This window comes from Epinephelus moara, chromosome 8 (assembly GCF_006386435.1).
Source record: "Epinephelus moara isolate mb chromosome 8, YSFRI_EMoa_1.0, whole genome shotgun sequence".
NCBI lineage: Eukaryota > Metazoa > Chordata > Actinopteri > Perciformes > Serranidae > Epinephelus > Epinephelus moara.
In genome coordinates, this window is record NC_065513.1 from 3655542 (window position 1) to 3667451 (window position 11910).

The window sequence follows — 11910 nt, forward strand, 5'->3', positions numbered from 1 at the left end:
TCTTTGTTTTTTTGTCACATTGCACTGCTGGTTTTATGTATGAAGAGTTGAAGACAAATGTAACTTGAATGAAACCCCCCTCACCTCTGACAGTAAGCCAGCTGTCTGCTGATCCTCCAGCTCCAGAGACACAGTTACATTTGTAGAGTCCTTCATCAGATGGAGAAACACTGTGGATGGTCATGTTTCCTGTGGAGCTGCTCCTGATGAAGACGCCATCTTTACTGAAATCAGCTGTGAGGTTGAAGGAAGACATTGTGACTCTTGGTCTGCAGCTCAGAGTCACATCACACAGAGGGAAATACATGACTTTATGAACACACTTTATGTTTCTCACCTCTGTTCTCATCTGAAGTATGAATATGATAATCCAGCTGAATGTTGGACACGCAGAGTCCAGAGTGCTGCTCAGAAAAGTCTCAGAAACGTACACAGAACACAGCAAGACAACAAGGATCTGACATGAACTTATTAAACTCACTGAGTGCTCATGGAAATATCTGCTTTATTAAATATTGATCAACTCCATACAAACATTCAAAATCAGACTCAAATGATCAGATGACTCAAGATGAGGGAACAAAGCACTGTTAGATTTAAATATTAAAGTAAAGCTCATCAAAAACCTGAGTTTTTGAAATGTAATGATTTATTTTCTGAGCCCACTAGATGGTGCTCTTGGTTTAAAGAAAACAGCTCAAGGACAGACAGTCCAGTGTGCCTGTAACCCTTTGTTGAACAGAGAGCGCCATCTAGTGGGCTCAGAAGATAAAGACAAAGATTCATGAGGCTTCATTTGGTCATCACTACTTCTCGCCTACTTTACTTGAGTATTTCCATTTTCTGATACTTTATAGGCCACTTTTTACGCCACTACATCTCAGAGGGAAATATTGGACTTTTTACTCCACTATATTTATATATAAGTATAGTATATAAGTATAAGTATATGTAAGTATAAGTATATAAGTATATCTTATCATAATACTCAGCATATCGCAAAACATTTAAAATGGCAATAATATTATATCTTGATCATATCATAACGTGGGGCCTCCGATCCTTATTAACGGTCGTATGTCACTGTGTGATTCAACTTTCAGAATCAGAAATACTTTATTGATCCCCGAGGAGAAATTGTGATTCGTTACAGCCACTCGTGATGTAAAGACTAAAGAATTATAAGTAAAATAGGAGTATGAAATAGAAGTATTTGAATGTAAAGTAATACAATTCAATAGAATAGAAATAACAATGTTTAACACTAGTACTTAAGATAGTAAGAATAAAATATCTTCAGTGTGCTGAGTCTGTAAGTGTGTAAAAATATACAGATATGTGCACTGTGCTACATTACACTGTATAAACTACTGTTACATTCAGAAATATAAAATATGTATTGTGCTATAACGGTTACTACAATATATACATCCAGAGAATAAAGACAAGAATAAGAATAAGAGCTGTGGAGGTGAAGCCTGATGATATTCAGCTCTGGAGGAGCTCAGCGGTTAAAACCACAGATGACTGGAGCATGCTGCTACCAGAGTTACAAGATGTGACATATCAACTCTGACTGGCCGAGTCAGAAAACAGATTGACATCAGGCATGATAGTCAGTGGTGGCGGCAATGTCGATTTTTACTGGAGGTGCTGGGGGGGAGCTTGACTATTAATTGGAGGTGCTAAGGAGTTGTGGATATAGCCTACCAATATATGCATGCAGAGTCCAAATCAACAAAAAATTGTGCACACTGTGGAATTAGAGGGACCACACAGTGTGGCTGGTCACAGACACTGTCCTTGGCCCTGAAAGAGCCCACACTAACCTAGATACACTTACCAGATAATGTCACACAATTGAACAAAAGCAATTTTATTCAGTGACAGTGAAAAAAATAAATTTTGTTTGAGCATTTTCGTATGGGCTTCTTTGGGGGAGCTGAAGTACCTCCAAGCTCCCCCCAGTGCCGCCTATGATGATAGTCCTGCAAGACGGAGTCGGGGCTTTTCTGAGGTGCGTTCACAAGTTGTTTGATTTGTTGCAGATTTTTAAAACAATTCCCTGAAACAACAAAGCAGACACGCCTTCCAAATCGCTGATCCAAATCTTTGACACAACTCGCCATCTTCAGTGTGTAAGTTGTTAGCTCGCAGGTTGTTGTTTCCTGTAGTGAAGGGGATTTGGAAACACTAACACGCAGATAATTAAAGGAAGGGAGAATGACGGCTGTAATCAGCGGCCCCGTGGCAGGCTGATAGCCACAGTCCACATCCAGAGAGCCAGACTAACAGGGTGGAGACAGGCTCGGACTGGTAATCTGGCAATTCTGGCAAACGCCAAATGAACTGGACCACCAGCAAAGTGGGGAAAAACATTGTAGGGAAAAAAATGGACCTGCTGGTTTTGGCTGACTTGATGTTGGAACAGCTCATCTGATCAGAGGTTACACAACTCAAAAGCACACTACCTATTCTGAAAGGCAGGTGCAGTGGTACGGACTGTTGTCATCTCCCCCCACCCCTTTCAAGTGGTTCTGTCCATGTGATGTCAGAAGTGAAGCAGAAAGAAACAAATGAAATAAAGACAGAAAGAGCAGAGCTGAGTCTAAAATATAAATGAAATTGTTAAAGGAGAAAACTGCAAAAGGTGGAACATCCAGATAAAAAATGCCAGGGCCGAATTTTGTTCCCAGTCTGACCCCTGTCGTCATGAAGAGTAAAAATCTGCAGTCAGATTCAGGTGACGTCCAGGTGAAGGGTGGAGGAGGTGGTTGAGTGCAGAGCAGGAGGAGTGGAGGAGTTTCAGTGGAGAAGGACAGAGCAGTCATTGATACACTGATGATGATACTGTCAGATCCAGAGGAACACACAGGGATGATGGTGGACTTCGCATTGTGTCTGACAGTGGAGCTGATCTCAGAGCAGTTCAGGCTGCAGCACTGAGAGTCATCTCCACCTGTGATTCCTGTCAGTCACTACTGGATGAAGCTCTCCTCTCCACTCTACCTCCCAGTAACATGGTCCAGTCAGAGTCTCCCTCTGGATCATCAGGACACAGCTGATCCTCTCATGGCCTCCATCTGATGAGAGAAGAAGACAAGAGAAGTTATAAACCAGCTGTCAGTCAGTGATGCAGCACATCCAGTATAAAGACCAGTAGGGATTTCCTGTTCAGAGCAGAGTGGAGCAGCTGTGTAGCGTAGTCGGCTTCCTTCCAGCTCTCATGTTAACGTGTTGGAGTGAACACACTGAGCTGGAAGCTCACAGACCTGCAGAGACTTTGGGCATCAAGTCTGTTCACTCTGCAGATTTCACTCAAGTACACAGTGTAAATAAACTGCTGAGAGTCCTGAACGCATCATGGCTGCACAAACAGAGGGATTCACTTTAATGATGGATTTACTGAGTCTGTTAGAACAAATTGTGATATTCTAACATGCCATAATCTACTGAGTTTTGACAATCTCATTACATTACATTACATAACGTGCATGTTGTGTGTATAAGATCTTGAACAGACCTGCACCCCCACCCTTGAGTCAGTTTTTTAAATGTAAATCCACCAACAGTACCAACACTAGAGCAACTACAAGAGGAGACTGTGAAATCCCATTTAGGCGCACTTCCTTCTCACAGACTACTCTATCAGTCAGAGGCAGAACAGCCTGCCAACCTCCATGAGAGACTGCTATACCTTTCTAATTTTTAAAAGGCATTTGAAAGACTGGCTCAAGGCAAATCAGACCTGTAATCACTGTTAACTGACTGTATATAGCCCCCCATGTCACTGCACATGACCCCTCCTGGACATGTGCAGTGACATGGGTAAATCTGCACCTCATGATAAACACCACAGCACTTTACAAATGTACCACCTTCTCAATCCATCTCATCACACTCCAACAAGAAATCCTGTTCTGGTCTCTGCACTGTTGCACCTTCATTCCATCTATCCACCTTTTGACAGCTCATTTCTCCATTCCCATCCCACTCAAATTCCACTTAAACTTAACCTTTACATTGAAAACTGCTGTGAGCACTGCAGCACTTTATTACCTTACTAATTATATTCATATGATACATTATGTCAATGATCATCTGTATTATATTGCACTGTATGTATAGAGTGTGCCAGGGCTGACGTCAAAACCCGGAAGTTTAGCATCGCACTGGTTCCCAGAAGAAAAAGTGAATGTGATTTTTGCATTGCGTTTTGGATTATGTCAGAAAATAAGCTCTGTGGCTAACACAAGTTTATGATACTTACAGGTTTTGTTCAGCGAGATAATCTTCACATATGAACACCTTTCATACCGCATTTGAAGCTTAAATGCGATCGCCAGAAGTAAAAAGCTAATGTTAGGCTTTAACGGACTACACGACTACTCTACAGTCACATGATTCTTGACGTCACCACTAAGCTTTCAACTGATTTCGGCCACTTTATTTTAAAAACATTGTATAATGGGGAAATCAGACTGTTTAAGCTAAATAAGAAGCTGTAATGGTGGACTGCCAGCACTCTCGCCTGTTCGGGGGTGATGACGTTTAATGTCCCTGACAGGGTTTTTAGTCGTATTGAGCAACTTGTTAGCAACCGCGTTTTTTACGACACGTAAAAGCTTCAAAATTCACAAGTAGGGTATTTACTGACGTGTTTTATGTCGTAGAACAAAACATGAAACTCGCTTAAGCTTTTGTTAACCACAGACCTTATTTAAGGCATTTTACCAAAATCCCATTCAAAAAACGTATTGACTTTTAGTGGAGAGAACCGGAAGTGCTAAAAGCGCGAACGGAGTTCCAGGTTTACTGGCACACTCTATAGGTTTTGTTGTGTTTCTCAATCCATCTTAGCACAACTCCAACAAGAAATCCTGTTTCTGGTCCTTGCATTGCTGCACCTCCATCCCATTTTTCCACCCCTGACAGTTTCATCTCTCCCAATTTAACTTATTGTAATTTAATTAAATTTAGACTTTTACTGTGACTACTTTTAGGGGCACTGCAGCACTTTATAACTTCATATATCATAGACACTATGCCAGTGACTCATGGACTTGCATTGTTTCGTCTATTCACTATCCATAGCCTCTCGATCAACTATTTTGCACTGTATCACATTGCGCTGTACGTATTGGTTTTTTCGTTGTAAATTATTGCCTATCTGTTATTTGTTTAACATATTATGACTTATGTGTTTCTGTTTTTGTTTGCTATTTGTTATTTTATATATTATGACTTCTGTGTTCCTGTTTTTGTGTTTTTTAATGGCCTGAGGTCTTTTTAACATCATGCCGGAGGACTGCAGTTGAAAATTAGCCTTTGGCTAACACTGGCACATTTACAGCAATGTTCATTAATGTGCACTGTCCTCTAAATAACATAAATAAATAAATAAAAAAAATGACTGAATGAAGAACAAATACAAACATCCTTCATTGTAACACTATAGGCTATATAACACACACACACACACACACACACACACACACACACACACACACACACAGAAACAGGAAAGCATAACAGGTCCCCTGTTATCAAGGTCAGATTTGATGGTGTGACAGTTTGATGAAGGAGGACAGCTGTCTCTATACATGTTGTGATGCTGTCAGCTGTAATCCATCTTCACTTCCTGTAGACATGAACACAACAACAGTCGTCTTCACATCAACTTAAACACATGATCTCAACAAGATTCTCTCTGATCTGATTGGCTGACTGTTCTCTCTGTCTGTCTCTCTGTCCTCTCCTGAAGACTGTCACCATTCCCCTCTTTGAGCCACTGAGAAGGTCTGAGGTTTACAGGAAGTACTGGATCTTTGCTCTGATACTAACTGTGTTTAATATAATACTGCTGAAACCAGCATGGACCCACTCCAACCCTCTACTTACTCCAGAGTCTCCAGTTTACAGTGTGGACTCTCCTTCAGATCAAACAGCAGCTTCACATCTGAATCCTGCAGCTTGTTGTCACTCAGGTCCAGCTCTCTCAGATGGGAGGGGTTGGACTTCAGGGCTGAGGCCAGTGAAACACAGCTGATCTCTGACAAACTGCAGCGACTCAGTCTGAATGAAGAATAAATGATGTAGATAAAAATCATTAATAAAACAATCAGATGTGTTCAGGTGTTAAATGTGTAGCTCAACATTACTATGTCCTGATCAATGAGCTTTGCCCTAAACTGAGTAGAGTGACTTTGTCATTGTGTTATTGTGCTGATCCCAACAGGATGCAGGTTAAAGACTGGAAAATACAAAAAGTGAAAACCAGCTCTCATATCATTGACAACGTGCTGCTACTTCAATAAAGATGTAGTGACTTCACCTCTTAAACTCTGCCAGCTCCACCAGTGGCTCCATCATCACTAACTCATGTTGTGCAGCCAAACACAAATCACTTATTTAAAGAATCATCAGGGTAAATTTAAGTTGAAATCAAATGTTTAAAGCAGGGCTATTCAATTACAAATTCAACTGGGCCGGATTTTAAACCAGAAAATGTTGATGGGCCAGACATTTTCAGTCCACAGGTAGGCTGTCTCAGGTACATTTTAAGATAAGTGACAAACAGTTAAACAGACTACATACAGACAGCTTTCATTTTAGTTTGGTTTAACTATTTGCTATTGGTCCCACTAGTGTGATGTGGTTGTGTAAACCATGACTGTAAACCATAGCGGCGGTGAATGAGGGACAGAGCAGATTGAAATATGGCTTTCTACATGCTGAACACGTGTATTGATAAAGCACTGGCTTTTTACTGCTGAAGGTTTTATTGCACTTATTTATAGTAACAGATGAGGGTCTCAGCAACTAACGGATAACAACAATGTCAAATAACGGATGAGGGTCTCAGATATCTGGGTGTTTTCATCAATCTTGATTTGAATAACTTATTTGAGACAAATTATTCTCCATTAACTCAAAAAATTAAGATGGATTTGAAGACATGGACCTCCTTACTGACATCGTTCCTCTGAAGGATCAATGTCATTAAAATGAACATCCTTCCCTGATTAAACTACTGATTCCAAAATCTTCCATGTTATCTGACGTCAGCGTTTTTTAAGTCACTGAATTCTGGTATTTCTCATTATGTTTGGAACAACAAACACCAAAGGGTTAAGTTCTCCAAACTTACTAAACCGAAGGAATTAGGAGGTTTATCTCTCCCTAACTTACAATTATACTATTGGTTGGCTCAGCTCAAAATGATGTCAGACTGGTTTACTTATAGGCAAGAAGCTTTATGGCTTAGTCTTGAGTCTCTAGCATGTTATCCCAGAAGACTTAAATCCCTACCTTTTATCAATAATATAGACCAAATAAATTCCCTTGATCACAACATAATCATTTACAACACATTACTGGTGTGGAAGGATGTGAGAAAACACTTAGATATTCCATCTGTCGTTTCTGTTGAGTCTCTCCTAACGTTTAACCCTGATGTCCTGGTGCAGATCAGGAGTACTGGTTTGACGGGGTGGTCGTCCCATGGCCGACTCAACTTTGTGGGCCTGATGATCACCGAGCACCGCCCCCCCCCCCCCCCTCTCTCTGTCTCTGTCTGTGTCTCTGTCTCTCTCTCTCTCTGTCTCTCACCTTTGCTAACACTCATGTCCTGTTATGCATGTCACTAACTCGGCTCTACTGCATGTCACTAACTCGGCTTCTCCTCCGGAGCCTTTGTGCTCCACTGTCTTGCAGGTTACCTCGTATCGCAGCGGTGCCTGGATGGTGTGATGTGTGTGGTTGTGCTGCTGCTGTGGTCCTGCCAGATGCCTCCTGCTGCTGCTGTTATCATTAGTCATACTTCTACTGTCATTATACACATATGATTATTTTCACATACATATACTATCATATATAAATATATATACCTACAACATATTGTACCACAATAGTTGTAATTATTATTGTAATATTATTACTTAAATGAATGTTGTTGTAAGCTATTATCATTTCTGTCTGTCCTGCATCTCTCTCTGTCTCTGTCTCTCTTTATGTCTCGTTGTGTCATACGGATTACTGTTCATTTATCATGTTGATCTGTTCTGTATGACATCTATTGCACGTCTGTCTGTCCTGGAAGAGGGATCCCTCCTCAGTTGCTCTTCCTGAGGTTTCTACCATTTTTGGGGAGTTTTTCCTTATCTGCTGTGAGGGTCCAAAGGACAGAGGGATGTCGTATGCTGATTGATTGATTGGTTGATTGGTTGATTGATTGATTGAGAGGGATTATTTCTGTAAGAGTCTATACACTGTTTTGAAGGAAGATCCTGCAGTTTATCTTTAAGGTTTTAGCTCCACATTGCTCTGCCACAGTCAATGGATTAAACCACTGAACAAGACAAATAGACTTCATTGTGGATAAGTATAATATCAGCCTGATGTCTGCAGTTTAGTTTCAACACAACTTTCACATCATAATAATCTCAGCACAGGAGTAAAAAATGGTGTCTGACCTCACAGTCTCCAGTCTACAGTGTGGACTCTCCAGAAAATCACACAGCTGCTTCACTCCTGAATCCTGCAGCTTGTTGTAGCTCAGGTCCAGCTCTCTCAGATGGGAGGGGTTGGACTTCAGGGCTGAGGCCAGTGAAACACAGCTGATCTCTGACAAACCGCACCGACTCAGTCTGAATGAAGAATAAATGATGTAGATAAAAATCATTAATAATACAATCAGATGAAATAAAAAGGAGAGGGACACATTTGTTCAAGTTTGTTCAACAGCCACATGCACATTAAAAGAGGTATTGGTGGCAGTAAATATTCCTCCTGTCCATACTGAGTGTGAAGTGGTCTCTTCTTAACTCAGCTACACTGTAAGAAATGTCTTCATAAGTTCAGATGAAACTAATAGGAAGCTTCAGCAGTCTGATGTTATCCAAATCAAGGTGTAGACCAACGTATATATTCAATCAAAAAATAACTTCACTTCAATTAAAAAAAAACCTTTTTAAACAAAGAAAAATAGTGTTTGAATGCAAAAAAAATATTTGAGGCCCAAAAAATTGCATTTGAACACTTTTTTCTTTGCTTGAAAAGCTTTTTTTGATTGAAATGAGTTGTTATTTTTAATTGAAAATATTTTTTTTTATTGAAGTCATCTTTTTTTGTGTTTGGGCCATATTATGGGTAGGACATTTGTGTCTTTATTACTCAATCCCAAAAAATATCACTTCAATCAAAAGAAATATTTTCAACCGAAACAAACATTCACTTCAATCAAAGAATATATTTTCAATAAAAGAAAAAAAGTGTTTGAATGCAAAAATAAAATTGAGACCCAAAAAAGTCTTTTGAACACGCTTTTTCTTTGATTGAAAATATTTTTTTCATTAATACTTTTTTTTTTCCGATTGAAGTGAAAAAAAAATTGGAGTCCTTTTTTTTTTGATTGAATCATTTTGACACAAATATCTCGGGTGGATGCTTCCCCATTGATCAGACATGTTTGAGTGACAAGTGTCTACACCAATGACGTTTGAAATAGGAATCTCTTTCTGGAACAAGCAAGTTGCCATATGCAAGGTACAGCACTGGCACACCTGAGCAGATGAGCTTTTCAGTGATTCCCCCACTGTCACCGCACCAAACCTCCGTCTGAAAGCAGGTAAAACAGGTCCCGCTTTTCACTAATATCACAGAAAGTGAGCAGGGCTTGAGAACACACGGCGCAAGAGACTTTTTTTTTTTTTTACAATGGTACAAAGTAAAGCTGCAGCCGAGGACCACGGCACCATTGTAAAAAAAAAAAAAAAGTCTCTTGCGCCGTGTGTTTGAAAGTCTGCGAAAGACCTGCAGCCCAACATCTGCTGCTAAAGCTGAAGCGCCCCATTCACTTTAACAGCAGATTATCCTGAATCCCAGTTTTCTTCGATGAAAGTTAGTAAAACTACCTGGTAAGTGTAACTCGCCATTTATCAGCAGAATAATTAATATAACAACATTTAAGTACATTTTTACTGCAAGAAGTCCACATTTACCTACAAAATAGGTGCTGAATTAAACAGTGGCTCCTAATGTTATTGTATTTAAAACCTATTATTCATGCTGCTTGTCTTACGCCTACAAACAAAGCATGTTTTAAATAGTGTATTTTCATAAGGGAGTTCAGCATGAGGCAGTAGTAGTAGACCAAGGTACCTTTTTAATCATTTGTTTTCTGGGAATAACTGACACAATCAGAAACCAGAAACAAGTCGTTTTTTCGTTTTTGGCACACAAAAAAATGAAAAAACGAAATTCAGCTCAATTTCTTGTTTTCTGATCCTACTGCAAAACTACTACTACTAAAATTTACCTCATTGTCTGATCCATGTGCACAGAGGCACAGACTTATGTAACAACAACATTCAAGAGTTGATAACATACAATAATGATTCACTACAATAATACAACTATGTGTGGCTGGTTGGGAGAGGAGGAAGGTGAGGTATGCAGCTCGCTCGCCGGCACACACCATCTTGGCCCTTTAAAAGCCGAACGCCCTCGGCTGCAGCCAATCACAAACAAGGACCAAATCAATCCGCCAATCACCACCGGGCTGTGGCACACACCTATTTACATACACAAAAACAAACCAGGCAGAGAGAACACATGCAGGAAAACACAAACTTACAGAAATTCCGACAACAGTCACAACACATATCTGAAGTTAGCTAGCCAGATGCAAACAGTTGCATTTTCTGGTTTATTTTTTCCTCGCGCTACACCTCTCCTGAAATCCTCTGTCTCCCCTCAGAGAAGGCTTGTCTCACACTTTGAAACACAGAGCTTTTTTTCTCAAGCCCTGCTCACTTTCTGTGATATTAGTTAAAAGCGGGACCTGTTTTACCTGCTTTCAGATGGAGGTTTGGTGCGGTGACAGTGGGGGAATCACTGAAAAGCTCATCTGCTCAGGTGTGCCAGTGCTGTACCTTGCAAATGGCGACTTGCTTGTTCCAGAAAGAGATTCCTATTTCAAATGTCATTGATGTAGACACTTGTCACTCAAACAGTTCAATGAAAAAAATATTTTCAATCAAAGAAAAAGCGTGTTCAAAAGATTTTTTTGGGTCTCAATTTTATTTTTGCATACAAAAACTTTTTTTTTCTTTTACTGAAAATATATTCCTTGATTGAAGTGAATGTTTTTTTGGTTGAAAATATTTCTTTTGATTGAAGTGATATTTTTTGGGATTGAATAATAAAGACACAAATGTCCTACCCATAATATGGCCCAAACACAAAAAAGATGACTTCAATCAAAAAAAAAATTTCAATCAAATAGTAACTCGCTTCAATCAAAAAAAAAACTTTTCAAGAAAAGAAAAAAAGTGTTCAAATGCTGGGCCCCAAAAATTTTTTTGCATTCAAACACTATTTTTCTTTGTTTAAAAATGTTTTTTTTTTGATTGAAAATATATTTTTTGATTGAAGCAACTTTTTTTTTTATTGAATAATAAAGACACGAATCTACTTCCATAGATGGCGGCTAAGATAAAAAATAAACAACAACAACAACACAGGACTAAATCATCTCGTATTGTGACCAACTTCAGTGGATCATCAGATATTCTGTGTGGAATTAATCTGTAGATGCTCCATTTCAAAATGAGACCACAGTTTGCTATCGACCACGAGAGATCACTGAGCATACAGTCATAAATGTCACACAAAATATGTGTCTTCACAATAAAAGTCCCTTGTTGTTTTGTTATTTTAGCTTTGTTTAGCTTTTATTGTGAAGCAGCCAAAGCAGAAAATATTGGGTTTTCATCTGCAGTGACTTCATACGAATCTTATCCGTCTGACAGCGAACATGAAACGGTAAAATAAGGCAGATATCTGAAAGTACAAACAGCAACGCAGGAGAGAAACTAAACTTCAAACCACAGAGATTCAGTTCAAAGA

At 39.5% G+C, this 11910-nt stretch overlaps 1 protein-coding gene across 12 annotated transcripts in view; it reads right to left on the reverse strand.

Moving 5' to 3' along the window:
- Window positions 1-488: 488 nt before the first annotated feature.
- The window catches only part of LOC126393901 (NLR family CARD domain-containing protein 3-like), a 16811-nt gene continuing 5389 nt past the window's right edge, over window positions 489-11910 (reverse strand). For 11 of the 12 annotated variants that reach the window (XM_050050333.1, XM_050050332.1, XM_050050328.1 and 8 more), the window contains 3 exons: window positions 8475-8648; window positions 5902-6075; window positions 489-3083 (listed from right to left, as the gene is read on the reverse strand). In XM_050050333.1, the coding sequence (XP_049906290.1) occupies window positions 3071-3083; window positions 5902-6075; window positions 8475-8648 (361 nt within the window). In that variant the 3' untranslated portion in view covers window positions 489-3070. The remainder of the gene's footprint in view (window positions 3084-5901; window positions 6076-8474; window positions 8649-11910) is intronic. The other variant, XM_050050325.1, reaches the window with a different exon arrangement.